Genomic DNA, 27936 nt, shown 5'->3' on the forward strand with positions numbered 1-27936 from the left:
TAGAATGCTAACAACACAATACAATAAACAACAGTTTGTAAACTGCACACACACTCACAGACTCATGTTCTCTTTCCTCTCTGTAGATCACTGTGATTGGCTGATCTGTCCGCTGGTCAACGATGATCAGGATGTCTTTGGACAAAGAAGTTGTCCTGCCTCATGAGGTGCCCATCAGAGTTGGCCCCGCCTTCCCCACCACCATCACCCTATCACAGCAGCCACAGCTGGCTAAGACCTGCCCCCTCGGTCCTAAAAATGGCCTCCAGTCGCCCGGCAAGGGCCACCCCCCCCTCACCGGCCCCCCTCCCCTCTCTCAGCACATTGGAAAGAGGCGTTACTCAATGGGCGTCGGCTTCAAGGGGCTAGCTAAACGCCGTCGACGTGTCAATAGTGACAGCCAATCAGAGCCTGTGCTGCCGAGTCACTTTCTGTTAGGCGGGAACATTTTCGACCCTCTGAACCTCAACTCGCTATTGGACGAAGAAGTCAACAGGTGAGACTCTTTGTTTACAGGTGTTCAGGGACGGAAACGCTGCTGTGATCAATCGATTAACTGATTAGTCGTGAAAATCAATTAATATCAAACATTTGGTGGTTCAAGCTTCTGAAACGTGTGGATGAGTTTTAGACACATTGAAGGACAGTTGAGGAACGACAGGACGATGTCGTTGCCATGACAATGCATGACCACGGGGCGGGGCTTCTGAAGGAGCACTGAAGGGAGGGGTGTGTTTGTTTTTGTTGAAGTTAACCTTCTCACCCTCGCTGGGTCGACTTTATCCTGGAATCATTTGGTCATAGAATCAGGTCAAAGTCATTGACAAAACAGTAAACAAACCATGGAAACAATAAAAGTTTAAAACTGTTTGTTTGTTGTTGCTGTAAACAAACATTAAACTCCTCCCCTCTCATCCTCAGGGCCACCAATCAGGAGACACCAAAGGGCTCACCCCTGCCATCACGGGGCGGAGACCCTGTAGAGATTCTGGTTCCCCGTGACATCTCCGACCCCCTGAACCTGAAGGGAGGCGGGGTGGGCAGCGAGGGGGGAGCGGGAGTCCTGCTGTCCCCTCTGAAGTCCAGGAAGAGACACAGGAACAGACACCATGGAGGAGGGGGAGGCGGGGGAGGAGAGAGGGAGGTGATACCAGCTCGACTGTTTCCCTTCTCAGCTGGACTGACAGGTGAGCCTGGAACAGTCTGATCACCTGACGCCCACAGATCAGACCTGATTGGTCCTGTAGTCTATCAAACATTCAGCACAGGATATTTTTATGTTGATTGATGATTATTGGTGAATTTGATTTATCAATAATCACCTGTCAATAACATGTTGTTGTGTTATATTTGCAGTTCCTGTGTTGACCACAGAGGGCAGTGTTTCTGCGTCTCCTCTTCCCTGTGAACTCAACACAGCCATCACCTGTCGAGATGACGTAGCCCCGCCCCCCATACTCCCCAGGAGACACACCCACCCTCAACCAGGCCACTCCCACAAACCCGGTAGCCAGGCTGACGGTCATCAACGGAGACGGAGACGCACCACCTCGACGAGGTTGGCTGATGGTACTGTAAACACTGTCACCATGGCAACCATGGCCCAGACAACCAAGTTCCAGACACCACTGGTGGGAGGGGCTAAAGCTGGCAGGTGAGTGTTACACCAGAAATGAAGTGAAACGCTTTCATCTGATTGGACGCTCCAGTCACATGACCTCTGTGCTGCCCCCGTAGGTGTGGAGGACCTCAGCCCAGCTCGACTCAGCCACCAGAGAAGAAGAAGAAGGACAGACACCGCTACCAGTATGGCAACCACAGCCGTTACTACGGTTACCATGGTTTCTATGGTGACAGGTGGGAGGGTTGGGTGGGGGCAGAGGAGGACCCGCGTCTCCGCCTCCTGGAAGCCGATTGGTTCAGAGGCAGGACGGTGCTGGATGTGGGCTGTGGCGCCGGTCACATGACGCTAAGCATTGCCCGGAGGTTTGACCCCGCCCACGTCTTGGGGGTGGAGTTAGACAAACGATTGGTCCATGCTGCCAAGCAGAACGTCAGGCACTTCCTGTCACATGACCTGGTGGTGGAGGAGAGGAGGAGAGGAAGGACGGGGGAGGAGGGGACAGAGCAGGAGTTCTCCCCCCTCTCCCTCCCCCTGTCCTTCAGGGTGAGTCGGGGTCCTCTCTCTGCTCCTCCCTTCCTCCTCCCTCCCTCCTCCTCCTCATCCAGGTTCCCTAACAACATCACCTTCATCCAGGTGAGTCTCAGTCAGACACAGGTGTGTTTGTGCAGATCAGCTCTGAGGATCATGGTCATAATGTCACGTCTGATCGCTGCAGCTCATTGGTTAGTTAGACAAAGTGATTACTGAACAATCACCTCTGACCTTTGTGACATCACGGCTGTGACTCCTCCCTCAGGGCGACTATGTGTCAGAGCAGGAGGCGTGGCCAGGCCAGGGTCAGTATGATGTCATCATGTGTCTGGGCGTGACCAAATGGGTGCAGCTGCAGTCAGGTGATGGGGGCGTGGTCAGACTGTTCAAACGAGCCTATCAGAGCCTGTCGCCGGGCGGATTATTCATCCTTGAGCCACAGCCGTGGAGCAGCTACAGCCACAGCAAGAGGGCCTCGGTAACACACACACACACAATCAATACACACTGTACACACACAATCAATACACACTGTACACACATGCTCTGAACACACACATACACACACACACAGCCTTTCATGAGGAGGTAAAGCATCACCGCTCTTCATGTCTCTGTCCTGCAGGGGGCGACGTATCGTAACTACAGGAGTGTGAGGCTGAGACCTGAGCAGTTCACCTCCTACCTGACTGACACTGTGGGCTTCACCTCCTACAGACTCCTCAAACACACAGGTACACGTCCTACAGGTGTGCACAGCTGGGTCAGTGTTTCAAACTGTAGAATAAAAACTGTGTGTCAGACTCTGAGTGTGGTCAGCAACACAAAACAACACGACTACACAAAACAACACAACTACACAAAATAACATGACTACACAAAATAACATGACTACACAAAGTCCAGAGGCTGTTTGTTTGTTTGTTTGTCAGATTTACAGGTAGAAACCAGTTTTGACCAAATGTGTAGTTACACTGTTTTGCCTCTGGGGGGCAGTGTGGCTACAACAGCTGTGTTAATGAAACAGGTAATGACACATGTTGAATCACAGCAGCTGGACACGTCCAGATGTTGTCATGTTGTGTGTAATCAGTCAAAACCACGTCAGGTGTCACAGGAACTTCAAAATAAAATTAGAAGTTTATAAAAACATTTACGTGTGAATAAGTTGCTCCAGTGTTTCACAGGGTGAGAACCTTTAACCCTGCTGATTTTCTGGAGCTCCAGTTTACTGATGTCCCCTGAACGCCTCACGTGCAGGTAAACAGTAGCCACATTAGCTCGGCGGCTGCTCACAGAGACCCGCCCACACTCAGACACAGGTGCAGAACGTAAAGACGTTTAATGGCTGAAAAATTAAAACGTTTGATTTTATGAAAATCTCCACAGTTAGACTCTGAATGAGAACCATATGGAAGCAGCTGTATGTTAGCGTTTGGAGACGGTTAGCCTCCAGCTGTGCATGATGGGAGTTCTGACTAAGGTGTGTTTGTGTTTTCAGGTAGCCAAAGGCCAATCTACCTGTTCCATAAAGGCCCCGCCCAAAGGAAGTGACATCACCAGAACAGGCTGTGACACGTGTCTGAGGGCAGTGCAGCCCATCGTCCTCTGACAGGAGGGAGCTGATTGGAGGAGACGATACCTGTTGCTCCTGGGCTCACAGCTGATTGGCTGAGCCTGAGCCTGTTAGTGATAGATTCATCAAGCCAAAGAAAAGTGTGTGACCTCTGGTACTGGACACTGATTGGACGCAGGATGCTGACAGGAAGTGACATGTTTATATAGGTCAGTCTTTTCAAAATAACAGTTCATGGCTTTTATTTGTTAAATAAAGAGAAGCTGCAGCTGAACTGCTTCCACCTAAAGACACGAACTGACCAATCAGCTGTCGACTGATCAAATAACGACTGATGATCGAACTCGTCTCTGTTCAATAAGTTAAAAGAACTAAAGACAGAAATCACAGAAACATGAGGGACGAAGTTTTCAGACAGAGTTAACTTCAGTTTGTTTTTAAGATGCTCGTTAATAAAACCACAGAATTAAAAAACAACGGACGTAAAAACTCGACTTTAAACTTTATTAAACAGAATAAACATGAATGTGTCACAGCTCAGAGTCTGACGAACCAATCAGCTGCTTCAGTTTGGACAAAAGATCAGAACGTGAGAGACGGAGGACGTGGATGTAGATGTCAGCTACAGAATACTACGATTACTACAACTACTGTTACGATTGATACAAACAGTGATGATGATGATCAGTTATAAATCAGATGATTGATTGATTGATTAATAATTGATAGTGCTCAACAGTACGGGGGTGTGACCACAGTTACAGACCCAGCTCAAGCCCCTCCTCATCTCTATGGTAACCATGGTGGTGGGTGTGGTCTGGCACATCCTCGCGCTCCCTGCTGTCGTCCAACAGTCGGGGTGACTCAGAGTCCACCTCTGCTCCTCTGGCCCCGCCCTCTACTCCCAGATCCCCGCCAGTTGTCTGAATGGCCCCGTCTCTGTATGTGGTGGTCCCGCCCACTTCTGTTGTTGGACTGGTTTCTCTGGTTTGAGGTCGACTCATGAGGTGAGAGGTCAGCAGCTGAACCTGGAGGTGGGGGGAGGGGGGAGACAGGAAGTTTGTCACTGTTTGATCTGATTGGTCCTCACTGGACTCAGGTGGACAGCAATGACGTGACATCATGTGTCGTGTCACAGTGATGTTACCCTGTGTCGGCGCTCTCTGCTCTCCACTCCCAGTGAAACCAGTTCATTCAGCCACAGACTGGTGCTGCTGTTACTGGGAGACTGGAGGATCTCTGAGGTCTGACACACACACACACACACACACACACACACACACACTGTCAGCGCTGTGACTAAAACTGAAATCAGCAGATTGATCCAGTTGATTGACAGCTCACCTCCTGGGATGAGTCCATGTGCTCCACAGCCTGCAGGACATGACATCATACACAGGAAATGACATCACTACCAGTAATGACAAAGTCTTTGATTAAGTCCCTGATTGGAGCAGAGTGAGCAGCTGCTGGTTGTTACTGGAACCATCACACAGGTTCTGATCTGACTCCAGTTTGAATGATTCACACTTTGTTTCCAAATATAAAAACTACAGTACCCATGATCCTCGGCTGCTCGTAAACAGACTATGGGAAAAGTGAACTGACTGAAACTGCACATGGTAAAATCATGTTTAGCTTCCACCTGCTGTTGGAGGCTCAGCTGACTGAACATCAAGCTCTGTGAATGGAACGTGAAATGCATTCTGGGAGTTGTAGTTCTTGTCTGTTCATCAGTTTTTAATAATGTCTGTAATTTAATTCCTGTACAGGTGTGTGTGTGTGTGTGTGTGTGTGTGTTACCGTGTTCTCCAGGTTCTGTCGTTCTCTCACCTGTTGAGGACCCTGTTAAAAACAATCAGCCAGAATCAGTCACTTCCTCCACAGACCATCAGACCAGCACACAGGTGAGTGGTCACATGGTGCTGTGACATCATAGCTCACACGCTCAGACCAATCAGCAGCCTCAAACTTAGTGTGTTGAGCTGCAGCTCCTCTAATGTCCACTAGATGCTGCTGTGGTCAAAGTGTCTGAACTTCCTGTCACTGGAGTCAAAGACTGTGATTGGTCAGCTACACGATGTGTGGTGGTGTCTGTGTCCGCACTGAGCAGGAGGGGGAGGGGCGGGGCTACAGACACAGCACAGACCACAGAGAGAGAGAGAGACAGGGGGGAGGGGGAGAGAGACAGAAACACAGGAGGGAGGGGGAGCGAGCGAGCAGTCCTCACAGAGACATCAGGTGGGATAGGTGAGGACAGGTGAGGAAACGAGTGAGAACAGGAAACAGTTTGGTTCAGTTTGATGAAACAGAGGCAGAGTGTGTGAAGTTAAACTCTGATATGAAGCAGCTTCCACACAGATGCACCATGAGTCATGTGATCAATGAGCATTTGATGTATGTTTTACTCTGACCTCTGAACTCTGGCTTGACTCCGAGGAAACTGATGATGAAGACGAAGATGAGGAGGATGTTTTCTGTCGGGTGACATCAGTGACGGCAGAGGGCTGCAGACACACACACACAGTGTTATTCTGTTAGTATCTGTGTGTGTGTGTGTGTGTACGAATCGATACGACCTGCCAGGTGAGAGTCATGTGACACGTTTACTCGCACACCACAGGTACACACGTTAGCACAGACTCAACGTGACCCTGCAGGTCTGTCACCAGGATGAACTACGATAGGCTGAACACTGCAGTGATGCTACAGGTGTCATCACTGCTGAGAGGACAGGTGAGCAGTTACAGGTGAGGGACGCTCAGAGCTTCCTGTCAGCTTCCTGTTTGTCTCTGACCTTCTCAGTGATGCAGGTGAGGACTCACCGTCGTCTGGTCCACCTGGTGCTGGAGAACGAGCCGGAGGCTTCTCCCACGTTCACCTGGTGACTGTGAACACAACACACACCTCAGAGTCACGGACCCGTCACAGCTCCGATCAATAAACCGATCAGGTGTTCGATGGAGATCAGTCTTACAGGGACGGCCTGGTCCAGGTCCAGCAGCCCGAAGATCACCAGCAACATCCACATCCTGGGAAAACTCAGCTGAACTGGTCCAAACTGGGAGAAGCAGGTCAGTCCTGATGGTCCAGGTCTGTGCGTCCAGCAGGTTCTGGATGAGTCTCGCTCTGATTCCAGTCTTTTATTGTCTGTTCAGCAGGAAGTGACCTGTCATCATGTCCTCCTCTGTCCCCGCCCCCCTCCCACTGACAGCCCACCACCAACACAAACAACCTGATTTATTCTGTGTGTGTGTGTGTGTGTGTGTCCACAGTATCAACACATCCGTATAAAAATACTCTGATGCATCAAATGTATCAGAAGTAAAAGTCCTCATGTGTCAGTGATGGTGATGATCATCATCATCATCATCATCATTATTTATTTATTAATTATTGGATGAATATTTCTGACATAAAGACTTTTAAACATCTGTGTCCACATACTTTTGGCCGTGTAGTGTGTTCCAGATGTGTCAGTGTGTGATTGATGCAGCTGTGGTGAACCAGCAGACAACACAACAACACATCCAGCTGACAGTAAACACATTTCACAACCAGGAGGATTCAGATTTACTGTGGCACACACACACACACACACACACACACACTGACACACACACACACTGACACACACACACACTGACACACACACACACACACACACACACACTGACACACACACACACACACACGTTCGTTCATATTTAAATTCAGTCTGATGTTTTGAACTGACAGAAAAGTTGTTTGTTGTTGTTATTTATTTATATGAATTCACACAAACAAAATGTTTCTTCCTGACGGATCTCGAGGTCGGACCTGAGGACAGGACCAGGATGAAGGACTGTGAGACTGAGGGACGGGACAGGTGATGGAACCAGCACAGGGATGAGGATGAGACCCAGCTGGGACGTCCTCACTGAACTGACAGCGGACAACTGGGACAGAGGTTGAAGAACCCTCAGCCTGCTGTGTCCACCTCAGATAGATCTCAGTTCAGTTGATCAGAAAGTGATCAGTGATCAAACATGATGCTGTTGGTCAAACCTCTGAGCCAATCAGCTGTCAGATCAGTGTGGAGGAGCTGTGCTGATGAAAGCTGCTACATTATGACTGATCGATCAATCGATCGATCCATTGACTCACTGACAATCAGTGTTGAGCAGGTTGTAATGTGTCCTCTGTCCAGCAGAGGACAGCGTCACACTGAGTTCATTCATGTTCACATCCTTCACTTTCTCCCTCCGTCCATTTAGACTTTCCTTTCCTTACTTGTTCCCTCCCTCCTTGTTCCCTCCGTCCTCTCAGGTTGTGTGAAGGTGAAACATGTTCAACACAAACTGATTCTACACACTAACATCTGCTCTGTGTGTGTGTGTGTGTGTGTGTGTGTGTGTGACCCCTCCCCCTCCTTCATTCCTTCTCTAACTCGTCCCAGATGTTTGAAGGGAGAGAGACATGAAACGCTCTGTGTGTAACCAGCAGCTGCTGTGTGTGTCTGTGTGTGTGTGTGTCTGTGTGTGTGTGTGTGCGTGTTGTGTTCAGAGTGAAGTTTTTCCTTCAGCTGATTTTTTTGCAGATTCTTCTGTTTGTTTACCTGATTTGATTTTCTCTGACAGAAACTGAAAGGCATCATGGGAAACGTAGGAAGCCCCCCCCACCCCACCCCCTCAGAACAGCAGCAGGGCTGGAGACAGTGAAACGACATCACTTCCTGAACAACAACTGGAATGTGGTGACTGGGAGGAGCTCACAGGAAGAGGAAGTGGAGCCTCCTCCTGCCACCGCAGGGAGAGGTCAGAGGTCACACGAGGGTATCAGGGTCTCACCTGTTACCATGGAGACGGCACAGAGACAGAGGAGAGAGCGACTTAATCACTTCCAGATGTGTGTTTGGTAATCTGAACATGGAACCACATCAACATCCCACACACACACACACACACACACACACAGACACACACACACACACACAGACCCTCTTTCCCGTCTCAGCCAGATAAGCCAAAATCAGCTGTGACCTTTGACCTCCCCTCCCTCAGATCCAACACAGTGTGAGTGGAGCCTGAGAGCTGCTGCTGTGCCCTGAGTACGGACTGAAAGGCTCTGAGCGTCGCCGTGACGACGGCTTGAAAACTGAAACTGGAAAAACAAAACAAACACTGAAGAGGATGAAGGATGTCCAGCATCAGGGTGTGTGAGGTGTGTGTGTGTGTGTGTGTGTGTGTGTGTAGACTGTGTGATCAAATGTGTGGTGATGAAAACACACACACACAGTAACAGGATCTTGTTTCAGTTTTCTGAAGGTTGTAACTTAATGAGCAGTGACTCACACACTGCAGGCTGTGTGTGTGTGTGTGTGTTGTTTCTGTGAAACTGGGACACAGTGACTCTCCAACATGGCCGCCGGGCTCTGGAGGAGGAGGAGACTCATTGAAGAGAACAAAAAGTGTTGAGAGATGAACTCAGATCAGATAACATCTGTCTGTGTGTGTGTGTGTGTGACGTTCTGTCAGACGTGTCTCAGACGTGTTACAGGAGTTTCACAGGTTCTTGAGAGAGTTCTGAGGTTCCTGGAGTTTCTCTGGAGGTTTTCCAGGAGTATCTGAGTCATTACAGAGGATCCAGGAGGCTCAGAGAGGTCCTCAGGTCCTCATGTCTTCATGTCCTCAGAGACTCACTGGTTCCTGAGTTCCAGATGTTCTGATCCTGAGGCTGTGTCAGAGGGTTCCTCAGACGGTCTGAAGAGTAACTGTGTTGTTCCAGGACTTCAGAGATTCTTGGTGAGAACAAATGTGGTTGAGGTTCCTGCAGGTTCTAAGGTTGTTCTCTCCTGTTCTCTCGCAGCAGAACGTCGGGAAGTCGTTTCTGTCGGTCGAGCTGTGGGAGAGGACGACACCAGGTCTGAACCTCGGTCTGAGCTCTGCTGTCTGCATGTTCCAGCTCCAGCTTCGTCCCACAATCCCAGAAACATGCACATCAGGTAAACTGTGACACACTCACTCACTCACACACACTCACTCACTCACTCACTCACACTCACTCACTCACTCACACACACACACACACACACACTCACACACACACACACACACACTCACACTCACACACACACACAGAGGGACGTGTCATTGGGCTGGACGATTCATCTTTATTGTCTTCGGCTCGTCTTCGTACAGATTCTGATCTTTGGTCTGAAACATTTTTCTGTTTTTCTTTATAAAATAAAAATCACAGATTTCCTTTAAATGTAGGTTTAATATAAAAACTCTGATCCTCTGGATAAAAACTGGATCGTGATCAAAGCTCAGATACAAAAAGTGATAAAATACCAAACCACCAACAGTTCTACGACACAGAGAGGTCCCTGAGGACGGAGCGTCTCCGGTCTCTGACGTGGTTCTGATTTGGCTGAAGCTCAGAAAAGTGACAATGAACCAAACGTCACCGATCACATCGGAAACCACGTCCAAACCAGCCGGTCTCAGGTCTGTCTCAGGTCTGTCTCAGCCAGTCTCAGGTCTGTCTCAGGTCTGTCTCAGTCTGTCTCAGGTCTGTTTCAGCCAGTCTCAGGTCTGTCTCAGGTCTGTCTCAGTCTGTCTCAGGTCTGTTTCAGCCAGTCTCAGGTCTGTCTGCAGTGCCACTTAGGGTTTGAACATAGTTCTGGATCATGTGGAACCCAGACTCGAGACCATCTGCAGATCCTGGACCACAGTTTAAAAATCTCACTGTCCTTTCAGGAGACGTGTAATGTCTCGTCCTCAACGTCTCCAGGGAGTTCCAGCACCTGAGGGATCACAGTCAGAACCTTACAGACGTTCTCTAACAGTTCTTCAAAAGTTCTTAGAGAACCTGAAGGTAAATGTCTCCATGTCTGTCAGGAGTCCAGACCCCCGTCAGCTCTGACCATTAAAGCAGATCCCGTCCTGCTGTTACTGTGATGGACAGGACAGGGAACCAATCCCAGGGCTGAGGGCGGCGTCAGAGGGGAGTGTCGTTCTGTGTCATTGATGTGCCGGATGCTGATTGGACAGTGACTGTCCAAGGTCTGAGGCAGGATCATAAAACGACCAATCAGGTCGAGTGTTTCCTGAGCGTTGACCAGCCAGGAGCTGTGTTTACTCTGATTGGTCAGTATAACATGGTGGGCGGAGTCTTTTTGACCCTGAGTCAAACAGTTTGAAGCTTAAAGAACTTCGCTCATTGGTTCGTGGTTCTCATTGGTCCAGCCATTAGAGGGCGGGGTCTCTGTGGGCCTCAGGCCTTCTGATTGGTCAGGATGTCAGGCTGGACCAAAGTTAAAGAGTGCTTTGGGCAGTCTGACAGGGCAGGGCTGTGATTGGTCAGTAGAGCAGGGTGGGAGGGGCTTTGTGTATCCTGAGCGTTTGGATGGAGGAGAGGATTTTCTTCTGGTGGCCGGCGAGGGTCACGCCCACTCTGAGCAGGTCTCTATGGAAACAGACGGAGAGCGCTGACTGACAGGTCATGTAAACAGTCGCACCTGCATCACGCTGTGTTTGGCTCAGAGTTACATCGTGTGTGAGTCGTATGTCGTGCATCTTACTCCGTGTCCAGCTGGGAGACGACGTCCATGCTGCTGAATCCGGCCTGAAGGAAGCTCTGCTCGTAGCGCTCCATCTTTATGGCTCGAAGCCACTCGGACACCGAGCCGCAGGCTGAGAGAGGAGGGGGGACGCGCTGGTCCAACAGAGGCTGGGACGGACTGAGGGACATGGACCAGATCAGCAGCAGGTTCAGAACCCGGGAGGTTTCCCTCCACTTCCTGTCTGTCCTCACATTCATATTCTGATGTTTATAAAAATTATTATACACAACACTGCAGCCTACATTTCCCAGAATGCACCACTGTAGCTACTAACTCCCCCACCCCCCTCCTCTCTCTCCCTAACGAGGTGCATTAACGAGCCTCACCTCGGTCCCTCCGGGTGCGTCACCTTCAGGGAGGCGGGGTTTCGTATCAGTCTATCGAGCGCCGCCACCACGTCGCAGAACCTCGGCCGGTTGGCTCGCTCCTTCTGCCAGCAGTCCAGCATGAGGGCGTGCAGGGAGGCAGGGCACTCCGGTGGCGGGGGCAGCCGGTAGTCCTGCTCGATGGCGTTGATCACCTGACAGAGAGAGAGAGACGCTCAGAACACGCCGCAGTGACGACGGCCATGTTTTATTGTCAAACTGCAGTACAACACATTGTGTGTTTTCTTACGTCCTGGTTGCTCATGTCCCAGTATGGTCGCTCTCCGTATGACATCACTTCCCACATGACGATGCCGTAACTCCACGCATCGCTGGCTGATGTGAACTTCCTGCGATCGATCAGATGATGGTTAGTTAACGACAGAAACATGAAAACACTCAGACGATGGAGCAGCCTGCAGTTCCCGAACTCACCTGTAGGCGATGGCTTCAGGAGCCGTCCATCGAATGGGAATCTTCCCTCCCTGAGGAAATGACACACGTCAGTTACTCAACGGAAGGATGCTGGGAGCAGTTTTTTCAAAATAAGAGCACAGTGGACGCTTTGGACACACAGAACCAATGAAAACAGCTGAACCTCGAACCCTCGCTGCCCGTCCTGAGGAGCAGGTTAGCTCCGTCTCCTCGGTTTAACAGGTGGGTTGGTGCTAACGAGTCAGACTCACCAGAGAGCTGGTGTACGTCGGGTCCGAGGAGTTTTCAGTCAGGAACCTGCTCAGACCGAAATCCGACACCTGAAAACAAAGGTTGACCGTGACATCAGCTGACGAGCGTTTAACGAAGTGACGCACAGACGGACAGGTGGACGGGCAAACAGGTGGGGACGCTGTCTCACCTTACAGACCAGGTTGGAGTTGACCAGGATGTTGCGAGCGGCCAGGTCTCTGTGAACGAAGCTCATGTCTGACAGATACTTCATCCCCGCCGCGATCCCACGCAGCATCCCCACCAGCTGGATGGTGGTGAACTGTCCGTCGTTCATCTGCAGAGAGAGACAGGTAGACAGACAGGTGGACAGAGACAGGTGTGGTTACACAGAGAACAGCAGAGACACACACTGAGCTGTTGTCTCTGCCTGTCTCACCCTCAGGAAGCTGTCCAGCGCTCCGTTCTCCATGAACTCCGTCAGGATCATGACCGGACAGGAAGTGGTGATGACGCCTTCCAGGTGGATGATGTTGGGGTGCTGGAACTGACCCATGATGGACGCCTCTGACAGGAAGTCCCGCCTCTGCTTCTCGGTGTAGCCGCCCTTCAGCGTCTTGATCGCCACGTAGTTCTCCTTCCTGCCCGGGATCCTCAGCCGACCACGACACACCTCGCCAAACTCACCTGCACAGGTAAAGGAGAAGTGGTCAGGGTGTAAAGGTTCCTCAGAAGGTTCCTTCCATCCTAGGCCTTACCTGCTCCGATCACTTCCTCTATCTTAACAAAGGAGGCGTCGATCTCTTTGGCGAACTCCCTCACGGCCTCGTTGGGGTCCTCGTAGGTAAACGGGTCGATGTAAACCTTCATCGCTACGACAGGGACGACACATCATCATCATCGTCATCATCATCATCATCATCATCATCACTGATCAGTCAGACAAGAAAAAGCTGAAGACAAATCTGAAAAACCAGGATGAAACAGTCCTCACTCTGTCCCATCTGATACTGTCCACTGTGGTCGTTCACCTCCGAGTCCCTCGTCCTCCTGCTGATGGACAGACAGGACACAGGCAGACAGAGACACAGGTCTTAGAGTTTTTCAGCAGCTGCAGGATTCTTCATTTCCCAAGAGACACACACACACACACACACACACACACACCGACACACACACCGACACACACACACACACACACACTCTTTCTTCTCTCAGTCTCGTTTCTCCATCTTAATATAGTCGACATGTCCCACCCTGTGTGTGTGTGTGTGTGTGTGTGTGTGTGTGTGTGTGTGTGTGTGTGTTCAGGATGCTCCCTCCCTGCCTCAGCTGAACAATGGAACGCTGAACCTCAGGGTCACACACTCTCTCTCTCTCTCTCTCTCTCTCTCTCTCTCTCTCTCTCTCACCGGTAACAGTACACAGCGACCATCACCATGGCGATGAGCAGCAGCGTCCCCATGGAGACCAGAACACCCGTCACAACCATGTAAGAGTCAGTTGCACCTTCAGGAACAAACAACAAACAATAAACAATAATGTTTGTTTTCTATTTTGAATTAACTTTATTCAAATCTTCTGATTCACACAGGACTGAGTGAGCGACGGCGTCACTGACTGATGAAGTCTGTATGACATCATCAGGCGTTAACAGGAAGTGTTTAAACTCTTCTTCTCTGTTGTTCAGACTCGTTCCGATGAGAACCTGCCTCCACTTCATGTCTGTTGAAGAGTTTAAATAAAGTTTACAGTCGTACCATCAGGCCGTGTGCTGAAGCCGCTCACGCCGCTGAATGATCCGTATCCGGCCTGCGAGCGAGCGCGGACCTGCACCTGATACCGCCCCGCCCGCCGCAGCCCCGTCAGCACCACCGAAGAAGACCTGGTGGACACGTACTGCCACTGACCCGCCTCCTCGCCGTCCTGATGAAGATGACATCAGCAGTTACATCACAGACCATCAGATCAGCTCTGTGCGTGTGTGCGTGCGTGTATGTGTGTGCGTACCTTGGGGCTGTAGCGGAGCTGGTAGTCCAGTATGTGGTACTGGTTCTGCAGAACCGGAACGTTCCACTCTAAAGTCAGACTGGTCTCTGAGGCCGCCGCCCTCCTCAGACCAGACACTGGAGGAGGAACTACACACACAGACCGACCAATCAGCGATCGATAAAGGATCAAACTGAACGTGTTATGTCAGGTCAGCAGACGCTGAAAGGCATTCTGGGTAATGTGGTGTAGGTGTCTGTGTACCGTCTCTGCTGGTGGTGACGTTGACTCTGTCGGAGGCCGGCTCTGATTGGCTGAGAGCGGAGACACCGTTCAGCGATTGGACAGTGAAGGTGTACCTGGTGTGTGGGCGGAGTCCCCAGATGACAACTCGGTGCTGAGTCAGACCAGGCTGCGCCGGACGGTACAGGACGCTGTCATCACATGGAGAACAGGGACCGACCAATCCCTGAACAGGAGACCAGAGGGGGCGGAGTCAGAGGCAGACTTCTGTTACCTGGTCTTGGTTCTGGACTAACCTGCCCTGGTCTACCTGGTCTCGGCGGCGTACCTTGGTGGCGGCGGTCGTCCCGCAGTCAGAGCACAGGACTCTGTAGGTCAGGTCTGCCCGTCCTCCTCGGTCCAGCGGCTCGCTCCACTCCAGAGTCGCCGTGGTGTCGTTGACCTGGCTCACGATGGAGCGGGGAGCTGAGGGGGGGCCTGAGGGGAGGGTCAAAGGTCAGGGGACATTGGGGGACATTTAGGACTGGCCAACAAGGTTTTGTGTGTGTGATGCTGTAGTTATGTCATCAGGCTTTCAGGCAGAAGGCTGTAATGAATGAATGACACTGTCCTGGTGCATTGTGGGAAATGTAGGATCCAGAGTGAATTAAACTCACAATCTTCAGTAAAAGAGAGAAGGAACGTGAGGCTTACGGGTGCAGGCGGCGTGTGGTGGGTCGGAGTCCGCTCGATGGTAACCAGAGCGACACAGGCAGTAGGCGGAGCCTGGGATCACTGTGTTGCTGTAAGCTGGACAGGGGCTACACCCACCAGGTCCTGACCCCGACTTAAACCGTCCTGATGGACAGGCTGGAGAGGAGGACGCAGGTTAGCATTAGCATTAGCATCTCAAACGGTTCTGTATCTACAAACTGTTAAAACACATCAGAGACACACACAGACACACACACACTCACACACACACACACACACACACAGACACACACAGACACACACACACAGACACACACACACACACAGAGCTCAGTGAGCTGCTGTTTAAAGACGAACGCTCGGCTCAGAGGAGGAAACGCAGCTGACGCCTCTTTGTCTCTGAACAATGATCTGATGGAGTCTGGACGAGGGACACGACAGAGAGACGGAGGAGACAGCAGCCTCACAGAGGCAATCAGAGACAGGAAGTGACCTTGGCTTCGACAGGATGTGGAAAATGCTGCCATGATGTCATCACCACCCACCCCTGCCAAGCATGTGAGTACACACACACACACACACACTCAGAGGTTGACCTTTGAACTTTCCCCCCTCCATGTGTGAGTTTATGCCCGCGGGGTTAACCAGAAGCAGAGTCGACCCCCGGCTGCTGTCAGCTGACCTCTGACCTCACAGAGAATAACAGGAAGCTGCGACAACCAAAGTGTCTCTGTCCTCTGTGCTTTCATCCACCGAGACAGAGTGCAGCACTGCGTCCTCTGCAGAGCGTTAATGTCACGTCTCAGCAAGTCTCAGGTTCTTTAGGACGAGACCAGAGTCAACAGGACTTCACTAAGAGACATGTAGAGTCTCAGAGATGAGTCCAGGACACGTCTCAGGTCTTCACTAACAAAGTCCTCAAGGTCTTTTCAGTTTTTTGTTTTTAAGTCTTAAATCCTCAGTTTTGTGGCTTAAGTCAGACTTAAGTCTCAAGTCTGTTAACAAAAGTCCAAGTCACGCCCCATCACGCTGTCCTTTAAGTTGCCCTAATGTCTCCAGGATCACTGCGGTGATTAAGACGTGTCCAACCAAATAAAAACGAACTGAATGAAGATTCTTTCATTTCTCACCTCGACACCGAACGTCGGTGTCCCCCGCCTCGTATCCGGGGCGACAGGCGCAGCTGGACGTCGGCTGCCCCACCCACTGCCCGTCTTCGCCACACAGCATGCTGGGAGGTCGTGATTGCTCTCCGGGCGGCGTCACTGCGTTCTCCACACACACACCCTGAGCCTGCGGCGCACACACACACACACGCGCGCACACACACGTTTGAAAACTTTCAAAATCAAAGTCTGTAAATGAATCACAGAACTGTTATTTTTTAATCTGAATGTTGAAGCTTTTATTTTGTTAACAACATGATGCTTCCTGTTTGTGCTATAAGCACAAGTGATGTCAGAACTTTTATTTTTCCAAATCCTGTTACTGTCTCTGAGTGTACTGTGGCATGCTGGGTGCTGAGCGTTGCCCTGGTTACGGTGTGGTTACCTGCTCCACCAGAGAGTGGGGGATGGTTTCGGGGAAGGAGGTGAAGGCGCGGCGGAGGGGCGGGCACTTCCTGTAGAAGACGCGCACTGACAGCAGCGCCATGCAGGCGCCCTGGCTGTGGAAGGCCAGGTAAAGCCCCGCCCCCCGCAGCGGCTCCAGGCGCAGCAGTTTGACGTTGGAGCGCCGCTCGCCGCCGCGCCGCAGCAGGTGGTCGGCAGCGACGGTGGCGACCTTGGTGTATGGGTTCTCCATCCAGGCCGGGTGAGTGGGCGTGGCCTCGTCAGTGTCAGACTGGTAGTGATAAAGGTTGAAGGTTTCTTTACAGTGACGCTGGTTCAGACCAGAACATTCCATCATGGTGAACCTGAAGGAAAACAGCCGTCATCACGACGCTCATCGGACACGCTCAGGATCCGTAAATCACAAAATCTAAATCACATCCACCAACCGGATCTCAACATAGAGCGTGGTCGCCGCCCTCCGGGGGATCCAGCGTGTCCTCAGCCAATAGGACGTCGGACTGTTCAGCGTGCAGATCTCATAGGTCCGTACGCTGTTCGACTCATCGTCCAGTCCGCTCACTTCCTCCCACTGCAGGGATGGACAGATGGACAGAAAGGCGGACAGACAGACAGACAGACAGACAGACGGACGGACAGACAGACAGACAGACAGGCGGCCGGATGGACCGACGGATGGACCGACGGACAGACAAACGGACAGAGAGACGGATGAACGGACAGAGGGGGCAACGAGTGGACGTGAGTTAGCATCCGTAATTGAAATCAATGGTGCATGTTAGCTGAAAGCTAACAGGTTCACTTGCGTACCTGTGGATCGTCAGCAGGATGGATCGTCCATCGAAGGTCGGACGTTTCCAACTTGGTGTTCATCAGCACCTCTGAGAGACAGACAGGTGGAGTCAGTCAGACAGGTACGGAGGAACAGGTGAAGGGGTCTCCACCTGCTTCCAGGCTTTAGCTAAGCTAAGCTAAAATCCTTAAAGTGTTACACATCCTCTTAAAGATCATCTACAACCTCCACAACCACAAGGATCTCTACAAGAAGAAGGAGCTCCTCCTCCTCCTCCTCCTCCTCCTCCTCCTCAGAGACCTGTGGAACCTCCTGCAGGATCTGTGGAACCACGGTTCTCCACAAAGTCCTCGAGGAGTTGGTAAAATGTTGGACTGCTCCTTTAAACTCAGCTGATGTTCTTTTATCAATAGGTCAAAAAACACAAGAGACTGAGATTTAAAGACACAGAGTGAAACACACACACAGAGTGAAACACACACACACAGAGTGAAACACACACACACAGAGTGAAACACACACACACACACGGTGAAACAGTTGCTGGTTTAATTAAAATGAGAAGTGACAATTAGAGCAAATACTGTGTGTGATTCACTCTGTGTGTGTGTGTGTGTGTGTGTGTGTGTGTGTGTGTGTGTGTGATTCACGATGATGTCATGTGATCAGGACCGGTGTCCTCAGAGAGGACGGTTCGCCTCCCGACCGTGGTGATGTCACTGTGACACACTTCCTGTCCCTCAGATCCTCGGCTCGGTCTCTGATACTGAACAAACCCGATCTGGTCTCGTCAGAGGAGACAGGTTCTGCAGTTTGGGGTGTTGGACTGACCCTGATCTGGTCCTCAGACACCAGAGACCTGGACTCAGGTCCTGAAGGATCCCAGTGATCAGACTGAGACGCTGTCCAGAGGGGACCAACGTGTCTGAGCAGGTACACGCACACACACACACACACACACACTCAGGGAGAGTGTCTTCTATAAACATCCCGCCAGTGTTGTCATGGTAATTTCCATGTCCTCAACATGCACTGTTATCACCAGATGTACTGTTTACAGTTTGTGTGTGTGTGTGTGTGTGTGTGGTCTTGTTTCATCATGTCTCACAGTCAGCTGATTAAACTCAGAGCTGGACAGTGAATCTGACCAATCAGACTTCACCTTGTTGGTAAACACTCCTCCCTCAGCTGTCTCTGAATGAAGACTTTCTGACCATTACAGTCCTCCACAGTCCTCCTCCCAGAAGCCTGTTCTCCCGGACATGAGACATTACACTGGATCAGGTGAGTCCAGGTGTGTTTTCATGTTTAGGTAAATGTTCTGTCCTGCAGGTTCCACCCCGTCCCTCTTTGACCTGAGCTGTAAAACCTGTCCTCAGGTCCCAGAGTCGGACCTCCTCCTCTCTGACAAATCCTCCTGTGGTCCTGAGGGGACAGGGGACGGGTCAGGTGGTCTCTGAGACACCGAGGCTGCTGGTGGATCTCCAGACCAGAGTGTGTGTGTGTGTGTGTGTGTGTGTGTGTGTGAGAGAGTGGAATCCAGTCTTTATAGGGTCTGTGTGCTCGAGTGTGGAGACACACACACACACACACACACACACACACACACACACACACACACACACACACACACACAGATGTATCAACGAGGGAGGAAACACAACTGAGACACTTACTTTGAAATGAGTTTCAAAATAAAAGCACCTTCAGAACTGTGAGGTGACTGATTGATTATTAATGATCAGTGATGTCACAGTGACGTCAGTGTACAGTGCAGCAGCAGATCAGATGAATCAGTGACATCAACATATTGATCTGTCTCCGGCTCTGATTGGTTCATCAGGTGTTACTGTGTTATTACTGAATCCTATCGATCCTTTTGATCAGCAGCACAGTGATCCTGTGTGAGTACGGCAGCTGACAGAGGACACACCGTCTTCTCTTACCTTCCTCGGCCCAGCAGCAGCTCAGCAGGAGCAGCGGGAGGAGCAGCCCGCAGGAGGAGGCCCGTCCCGGGGCCACGGGGGCCCGCGGTCCCCTCCGGCCCTCCATGCTCCGGGTCCGGCCAAATCCGCAGCCGATCAGACCTATCGATCACCGATCATTGACCGTCAGCTGGGCTCGCTCTCGGCCGGCCGCGCGCGCCTCATCGGAGCCCAAAAAGTCCAGAAGGATCCAGAGACCAGTTTTTCCTCAGAGACGAAGATGGACAGAAAGTTTCCAAGATGGAGACAGCTGAGTCCGTCCGGTCCCAGGACTCTGCCCGCAGGTTTTCCTGTGACCCCCTCACCCCCACACTGTCTCACCCCTCCAAGACTATCTCACCCCCCCATTCCGCCTCTGTCCTCTCTCCTCTTACACTTTTCCTCCAGGACAGAGCGGGGCGAGGCTCACTCCAAGTCCGGGAGAAGAGCTCTGAGCGGCGGCCTGACGAGCGGAGAGGAGTCGACTGGGGGACGGAGGTCTCACACACACACACTCACTCACACACACACACACAGGATGAACACACACATTCAGAGAGCGGGTGTGTGTGTGGGTGCGCGATCCCAGTGTTCCCAGTAAAACGTCCACGGAGCCGATCAGGAGCAAAAAGTTCGGACAAAAGCTGCCGAAGTTCTCAGAGACCACGCCCCCCGGCAGGTTGTGATTGGCTGGCCGTTCTGTCTGTCATCTGAGGGGGCGGGGCGCTGACTGCAGGAACCTGCCTGTCTCTCTGTCTGCCTGTCTCTGTCTGTCTCCACCACTGTAACAAACAGACACGGAGCTGATGGTTAATATTTACCTGTTGTTGTTTTTGTTTACGTTTCTCTTCCTGAGTGAAACCAACAAAAACATCCACAGTGTTTCTCATCAGCTGTTTATTCAGTTTACAGCTTTGAAACGTTTGTCAGTGATTTGATGTTTATTTATTTACACTGAACTACGTGTGTGTGTGTGCGCGCGTGAGTGTGTGTGTGTGCGCGCGTGAGTGTGTGCATGAGTGATGTAACTGCTGTTACATGTTTTCTTATTTCATTGTTTTATTTCATTTAGTTTTCAATGAAACTTTATTGACACAGGAAACTGAGCAGGTTGTTCGAATAAACACTGAACCATCGACTCGCTGATCCACGTGTTCACACTCAGACTCACAGAATCCGGATCCAGATCCTTTGGACCTGTTCACAGACAGAACGTATGAAACCAGGTTCCACACGTCAGGACCATGTGACCTGGACCATGGACTCAGTGTTAGTTATTAGTTGTTAGTAAAGGTTAGAGGAGCTCGGTCGTCATGGTGACAGTAAGAAGCAGCTGTTTGAGGTTGGTGAGTGAATCGGCTGTTTTATGAATGGAGTTTGGTGTGGATGTGGTTCAGGTGTGATGATGACACCTTCCATAAAACATCAGAAAACAGAGGAGTTTTTCATTTCCCACAATTCAGTGCGACGCCTTGAAATCAGGATTAAAGCAGGTTCAGGTTTCACACTGGGCGAGAGACATTACCTCAGAGCAGAGAGAGAGAGGCGGAGACTGTGGTGAGACCATCACTTTTCTCTGTGAGAGGACAAAGGACGAGGGTCAGGTATCTGCCACCCGTCTCTGAGTGTCCTCCCTGGTCTTTGTCAGCCGAGGTGTCAACGAGCAAAGGGAACAAAACAGGAGAGGAAGGGGAGGAGGTAAGAGAGGGGAGGGAAGGAGACAAGGAGGGAGGGAAGAGGAGAAGAGAGGAGGTTAGAGGGAATAAAAAAGGACGGAACAGGAGAGACGGATTGTGGGAAACTGCCGCCTGTCTGTCAAACCCAGAACACAAAGGGAGACCAACAGGAAGAAGAGAAGTTTGACAGACAGGTGATAGACCCGCCTCCATCCAGAGAGCTGAAAAACAAAGAGGAAAGAAAAGAAAAAGGAAAGACGTTAAAGTTTTCACTTCATTTCACTGAACGACGTTTGACCACAGTCCAGCTCTCTCTCTCTACAGTAACACCTGAGTGTTGATTGCCCTGTGGGATCTCTGTGGCGGAGGGGTGGGGTGATACCTGGGATCTCAGCTCCGCCCTTCTTACCTTCCTCCTTGTTCAGAGGACGCTGGTGGACAGTGAGATGGTCAGTCAGACAGACAGGTGCCTGTCTCTGGTCAGCAGGTCCCTGCTGGACATGTCTGTTACAGGCTCATATCACAGTTTATCATTGATCATGTGACCACACACACACACACAGACTCCAGATCAAACTTTCATGTGAAAGAGACAAAGCTCTGCAGCAGCGTCTCAGCTGCAGGGTCACGTGTCCACGTCGTGTCACATTTCCACATCTGCAGGACATGTCTGAGCGTCCGTCCTCTAGGACCACACCTAATGTTTCTGTTGCCTTTCTCTCATTTTCCAGGACACGTGAACCAACCAGCCAATCAGACGAGGTTCAACCACATGGATCACAATAAAAACACGACAACGCAGATTCAAACCTTTAATAACACGATGTGGACATGTCAACACAGCACCGAGTGTGTGTGTGTGTGTGTGTTCAGTGTGTGGAGAATTTAGGCAGCTGGTTTCCCAGTATGACCCGTCTCTCCACTCCCTCCTCTGAGATGGTCGCCAGTCTGACCACACCTCCGCTGGAGCCGTCCCTCTCCATCGCCAGAGACAGAGCTGAGACACAGACAGGTAAGACACAGACAGACAGGTGAGACAGGTGGAGGAAACAGCCTCATCAGGCAAACGCAGTAAAATCCCAGCTGGTCAGAGCCAGTGGTCCTGCAGTGGACTCCAGCTCCCAGCATGCCTTGCAGCAGCAGCGTGTACCTGTAGCAGTGAGCTCCAGACACTGGTCTTTGCTCAGTCCTGGTTTGTAGTTGGAGTCCATGAAGCCGTAGATGTAGGTGCTGCCGCTGCCGCCCACCGACACCGGCTGCCTCACCAACATCCCGCCCACAGGAACGCAGTACACCTGAGACACAGACACAGGTGAGCAGGTGGACACCAACTGTTTTGTCTCGTCACACAACATTTATCATTTTCTCTGTTTTCATCTGAAATAAAAACCTTTAGAACTCTGTCCTGTGATTGGAGGATAAAGCAGGAAGTGACTCACTGAGTTACTGGTTCTGTCTGAACGTCTTTGATGACATCAGCAGTTTCCTACAGTTTCTAACCATGAGTCGTCATGTTGTGAAGATGCTGATTAATCTCTAAGGAGACGGAGTCCAGACCTGCAGATCACCTGACTGCAGGTGTGTGTGTGTGTGTCTGTGTGTCCTTCCTGTACAGGTGGTGCAGTACCTGTCCCCCCTTCCTCCTGTCCCAGCCTGCCACCAGTATCCCAGCAGTCAGCTCCTCTCTGTAGCGGTAGCAGCTCGCTCTGAACAGATTGGCGGCCGTCTCCACCAATGGGGGCTCATCCAGCTCGATGCTGAGGGCGGGACCACACGCACAGGTGAACATCAACCGCACCAGACGGGACACGGAGCCCGTCAATCAAATGGAGCCGTGTTTACCGCCTTACCTGTGGAAGCCCAGCTGGTAGGTGACCACGTCAGCGATGGCCTGAGTGTCAGCAGCTGATCCAGACCTACAACACATCACAGCACCAGACACACACTGTTTACTTTTTAAAAGCTCCTGATCTCCAGCTTTTCTCTCTGAGGACAGCTCGAGCTGATCACAGCATCTAATACACCTGGACTCACCTGCAGCAGAAGATCCGCTCGTGGATCGGAGTCAGTTTGTCTGTGACTCTGTTGGCGATGTAGGCTCTGACAGTTAGAGAGACAGACAGACAAAGAGACAGACAGACAGGCAGGCAGAGAGACAGGCAGGTTTAACCGAATGTTTACTACATACAGAATAATGATTAATCAAACCACCACTCTGGTTTTCTCACCCTGTGGTGGTGCGAGAGTCTGCACCGATCACCACTCCTCCATCATACTCCACCGCCATGATGGTGGTCTGACAGACAGACAGACAGAGAGAGGGTTTTGTCGTAGTGTTAGGTCAGAGAACTCTCTCTCTCCTTTGCTTTTACGAATTTAACCACAAAAGCTGTTTAACGATGCTTAAACATTAACGTATCAGTAATAATTTTCCAATAACTCTTATTGTGAACCATTCTGCTCAATGAGCACGGTAACTTTGTACTTTGATAGTGACTGTAGTGGCGTTTTTTATACTGTGATACGGTTTGGGTCCATTATCGGACAGACCGTTATTTATTATATAGACAGATCTATGCTCATTAGAATCAATTAGCTCTTCATCGCTGAGGTTTAACAGTCTGTTTATATTAAAGCTTCAGGTTGAGGCTTTCCCCCAGGACTGAATCCGATCCGGCCCGATCCACTCCGGTCCGGTCCGGTCCTGCCCGGTCCGGTCCGGTCCTGTCTCCTTTTAGTCAGAACTTTAATGAAGTTACCATTAGCCGCCGCTAGCTGCTGTAGAAATGCTGTCTCATTCAGCCGCTGTTTACAGAGTAAAAACCCTGCACCGGGACAGAACCCGGTCTGGTTCGGTCTGCTCCGGTACCTCGGCCGTTGTACTCACCCCGGTGCTGACTTCCTGGCTGGTCCAGTCCGGGACCAGGTCGTTTTGAGAAGAAATTCGCTGCACGAAGTGCGGCATCATTGTCGCTGCTGCCGCCATCTTGTCTCTATGTGTTACTGATGTGTTGGTCACGAACGAAGCGGCTCTTAGAGCCGGTTCCTGCCTGGGAGTCTGTTCACGTGATTGGTCAGCTGTGTGTGTGTGTGTGTGTGTGTGTGTGTGTGTGTGTGTGTGTGTGTGTGTGTGTGTGCGCGCGCGCAGAGAGAGAGAGCAGTCCTGAAGTTGGTGAGAAAATGCACAGGAAAGTGAGTAAAGTTTGGGTTCCTTTCAAATCCATGGATAAAACAAAGGCAGAGTGATGAGTGTGTAAGGTAAAAGGCAGGTTCTACACAGGATATACAGTGAACCATGTAAGCATTTGATGTAAAATATGTTTTGTACATTAGTAATTCAATTTGGAAATAAAGTAATTAAACAACATAAAATCTGAGGAGCCACTTGAGAGCCGAAAGAGCCGGCTCTTTTCAGTGAGCCGAGCCATAAGAACCGGCTCTCTTTAAAGAGCCTGAATTCCCATCACTACAGGCAACGGGCGGAAGGTTTACACAGCAGAGTTTAAAAGTTAGGGATAAAATCACAGACGAAACCATCTCAGTGAATTACACGTCTGTTTCTGTGAAGCTGGTTTGTTGTAATTCAAAATCTCAAGCGTGATTTTATAAAATCGCATTAAACAATTTTCTTCTGGCAAACAGGAGGACACCTCTGTGGGTCCTGATGGTAACAGGAAGAAAAGGTAAACGCAGCCGGTGATGTTGAAAATGTCTGATAAACTTCATCTTTAAAGACTTATATCAAACTGTTTCACTGCGATTTGTTGCTTTAAGACTTAAGTTAAACTTACATGAGAACAATGTTGTGTGTAAATGGAGTTTTAATCGAGTATCTGCCGATTTCCTGACCGCCCGGTGCGGGCTGAACTTCCCGAACCAGACTCTCTGTGAAAAATGTGTGATTTTAATCCTGACGTTTATCACGTAATATATAAAAATTTGTGGTTGATATAAGATAAAGTCGGAGATTTATACGGTGAATGAACTAGTATTTAATTCGGCACAAACGCCCAGTGTGTAAACGGTGTTTACTGTTGTCCTGCCAATGAAATGATGATTTGTTTGTGTCTCTGTCAGATGACCGTCCATAACCTGTACATCTTTGACCGGAACGGAAACTGTCTGTATTATAACGAGTGGAACCGCAAGAAACAGGCGGGAATCTCCAAGGAGGAGGTCAGAGGATTAAACCTTCAACAAAGAAAACATAAGGAAATAAAAACCTTTAACCTGTCTCTGTGTCTCTGACTGTCTCTGTCTGTCTCTGTGTCTCTGCAGGAGTTTAAGCTGATGTATGGGATGCTGTTCTCCATTCGCTCATTTGTCAGTAAGATGTCTCCTCTGGACATGTATCCTTGACAACATCTGTCTGCCTGCCTGTCTGTCTCTGCCTGTCTGTCTCTACCTGCCTGTCTGTCTGTGGTCCTTAGCAGCCTGTCTGTCCTCAGGAAGGAGGGCTTCCTGTCCTTTCAGACCAGCAAGTATCGTCTCCATTACTACGAGACTCCCAGTGGACTGAAGTTCATCATGAACACTGACCTGTCTGTGACCAACGCCAGAGACACACTGCAGCAGATATACAGCAACGTAAGACACACACACACACACACGTGTTTTATCAAATTCTATTTTTTTCGGCATATTTTTTTACTAAGAATAGAGCTGTGTTGATAAAATCGATTCTCATTTTATTTTCTAAAGATTGATTCGTACGAATTTGCGTCATCAAATGTTACTGTTTACTGCTTCACAGCACGCGCAGATGTGTGAATTCGATGACGCGAATTCGTATGCGAACATGAATTGATCTTTAGAAAATAAAATGACAGTGGATTCAGAATCGGAGAATCGATTTTATCAACACAGCTCTATATATGAAATATTCTGACCTGTTTCCTCAAAGATGAATTTTCTGTGTAAAACATTTAAAAGTCTGTGACTGTGAAATGTTACAACTTTTTCTGAAATTTTGCTCCATTTTCTCACATTTTTCACTTTACTCCTGAAACATTATCCTGAAAACATGAACCTTTATTAAAACTCATGTCTTTATTCTCAGTGGCCTGATAAACAATCATAGTTTCAAACTTTTTGCTGAATTCAAATGTGGATCTTTGATCTTTGATCAATCAGTTTAATGTTCCATGGTTTTTACTCTGTGCTTTGAAACAGGTTTAAATTCTGTCTTAAATGTTCTGTATGTAAGTTTTCTCTGCTGCTGAACACAGGTTTGGGGGTTAGCATGCTAACTGGCTAGCTGGTTAGCATACTGGTTAGCATAGCCAATGCTAACATTGGCTATGTAGCAGCAGAAAAAATGTGCGTACAGCTCCTTTAAATATGAACCTGCAGGTTGGTTTTATATCTGTGTTGAGGGCTTTTATTGTGAAGGAGCTAAATGGCAAATTAGTTTGAAAAGATAAATTATAGCTCACATGATTTCCTGTGTGTGTGTGTGTGTGTCAGTTGTATGTGGAGTACATAGTGAAGAACCCGATGTGTGTGTTGGGCCACAGTTTGGACAGTGAACTGTTCAGCAGCCGACTGGACGCCTTCATCAGAGCTCTGCCGTACTACAGCCCCCGAGCTGCCTAACACACACACACACACACACACACACGCTTACACACACACACGCTCACACACACTCACGCTCACACACACACTCATACACACACACACACACACTCACACACACTCACACACACACACGCACACACACTCACACACACACACACACACACACACACACACACACACACACACACACACACTCATACACACACACACACACACTCACACACACACACACACACTCACACACACACACACACTCACACACACACTCACACACACTCACACACACACACACACACTCACACACACACACACACACACACACACAGTTTCATTGTATTTCTTGTCCCATGTGTTGTCTTGTGATGACTCAGCAGTAAACTTGATTAAACAGATGAACTGTAGCTCTGAGTCTGAGTCTTTGCTCCGTCTCTCAGTTGCAGCTGGAACAGTGAACAGCTGTGGACTCGTTTAACAGAGAATTAACATGTAAACGTAACGAACATCTGTCACCTGTGTTCAGTCTGACCAGACCGCCCTGATGAAAACAGCTGGATCAGCCGCAGCAGACGACCCTCAGAGCGTCCTTCATGCTGCCGTGACAGGCAGATGGACGGATCAGGACCGACTGTGTGGACACTGCACATGATGCTGGTCAACAGTCTGAGTGTCTGTCCAAACATCTGCACCTGTATTTCACAGGTCGTTCTTAACGAGTCGAAGAGCTCGTTAAGACTGCGGGGTGAGGACAGAGATCACAGGGTGAGGACAGCGTCTGCAGGGTGAGGACAGAGATCACAGGGTGAGGACAGCGTCTGCAGGGTGAGGACAGAGATCACAGGGTGAGGACAGTGTTCGCAGGGTGAGGACTGCGTCTGCAGGGTGAGGACAGAGATCACAGGGTGAGGACTGCGTCTGCAGGGTGAGGACAGAGATCACAGGGTGAGGACTGCGTCTGCAGGGTGAGGACAGAGATCACAGGGTGAGGACAGCGTCCACAGGGTGAGGACAGAGATCACAGGGTGAGGACAGGTCAGTTTGATGGTTCAGACCTTTGTTTTG

The 27936-nt window shown here is 50.1% G+C and overlaps 5 protein-coding genes across 9 annotated transcripts in view; 2 read left to right on the top strand and 3 right to left on the bottom strand.

Moving 5' to 3' along the window:
- The window catches only part of mepceb (methylphosphate capping enzyme b), a 5651-nt gene extending 1421 nt beyond the window's left edge, over positions 1-4230 (top strand). For both annotated transcript variants that reach the window (XM_041030996.1, XM_041030997.1), the window contains 7 exons: positions 87-496; positions 922-1187; positions 1357-1654; positions 1738-2257; positions 2421-2633; positions 2781-2889; positions 3657-4230. In XM_041030996.1, the coding sequence (XP_040886930.1) occupies positions 123-496; positions 922-1187; positions 1357-1654; positions 1738-2257; positions 2421-2633; positions 2781-2889; positions 3657-3709 (1833 nt within the window). In that variant the 5' untranslated portion in view covers positions 87-122 and the 3' untranslated portion in view covers positions 3710-4230. The remainder of the gene's footprint in view (positions 1-86; positions 497-921; positions 1188-1356; positions 1655-1737; positions 2258-2420; positions 2634-2780; positions 2890-3656) is intronic.
- LOC121177437 lies at positions 4228-7951 on the bottom strand. Its single transcript, XM_041031771.1, has 8 exons — positions 7878-7951; positions 7551-7655; positions 6557-6860; positions 6146-6238; positions 5535-5576; positions 5076-5105; positions 4879-4977; positions 4228-4759 (listed from the first exon to the last, which is right to left on the bottom strand). The coding sequence occupies exons 1-8, from the start codon at positions 7949-7951 to the stop codon at positions 4490-4492; spliced, it is 1017 nt and encodes a 338-aa protein (XP_040887705.1). The 3' UTR covers positions 4228-4489.
- A 1915-nt stretch (positions 7952-9866) lies between these two features.
- LOC121176878 (ephrin type-B receptor 4b-like) lies at positions 9867-19734 on the bottom strand. Its single transcript, XM_041030992.1, has 21 exons — positions 19604-19734; positions 17675-17745; positions 17293-17435; positions 16845-17208; positions 16424-16586; positions 15294-15449; positions 14929-15077; positions 14622-14826; positions 14379-14506; positions 14129-14294; positions 13781-13877; positions 13363-13421; positions 13127-13240; positions 12808-13055; positions 12559-12705; positions 12389-12457; positions 12138-12187; positions 11953-12052; positions 11664-11857; positions 11296-11454; positions 9867-11180 (listed from the first exon to the last, which is right to left on the bottom strand). Exons 1-21 carry the CDS (start codon positions 19707-19709, stop codon positions 11075-11077), a joined length of 2994 nt encoding a protein of 997 aa, XP_040886926.1. The 5' UTR covers positions 19710-19734; the 3' UTR covers positions 9867-11074.
- Positions 13637-24335, bottom strand: psmb6 (proteasome 20S subunit beta 6). 4 transcript variants are annotated; one of them, XM_041031024.1, is made up of 8 exons: positions 24185-24335; positions 23526-23593; positions 23332-23397; positions 23148-23213; positions 22925-23054; positions 22448-22592; positions 22158-22294; positions 13637-13679 (listed from the first exon to the last, which is right to left on the bottom strand). In XM_041031024.1, exons 1-7 carry the CDS (start codon positions 24281-24283, stop codon positions 22167-22169), a joined length of 702 nt encoding a protein of 233 aa, XP_040886958.1. In that variant the 5' UTR covers positions 24284-24335; the 3' UTR covers positions 13637-13679; positions 22158-22166. The 4 variants fall into 4 exon arrangements, with proteins under 4 accessions (XP_040886958.1, XP_040886956.1, XP_040886957.1 ...); XM_041031022.1 differs by lacking the exon at positions 13637-13679 and adding an exon at positions 19143-19192 and having other exon boundaries at positions 22142-22294; XM_041031023.1 differs by lacking the exon at positions 13637-13679 and adding an exon at positions 19146-19192 and having other exon boundaries at positions 22146-22294.
- A 438-nt stretch (positions 24336-24773) lies between these two features.
- trappc1 (trafficking protein particle complex subunit 1) lies at positions 24774-27018 on the top strand. The gene is made up of 5 exons (XM_041031027.1): positions 24774-24980; positions 25375-25473; positions 25576-25646; positions 25746-25884; positions 26764-27018. The coding sequence occupies exons 2-5, from the start codon at positions 25375-25377 to the stop codon at positions 26890-26892; spliced, it is 438 nt and encodes a 145-aa protein (XP_040886961.1). The 5' UTR covers positions 24774-24980; the 3' UTR covers positions 26893-27018.
- The last annotated feature ends 918 nt before the right edge of the window (positions 27019-27936 follow it).

Source organism: Toxotes jaculatrix, chromosome 23 (assembly GCF_017976425.1).
Source record: "Toxotes jaculatrix isolate fToxJac2 chromosome 23, fToxJac2.pri, whole genome shotgun sequence".
In the NCBI taxonomy this organism is placed as follows: domain Eukaryota; kingdom Metazoa; phylum Chordata; class Actinopteri; family Toxotidae; genus Toxotes; species Toxotes jaculatrix.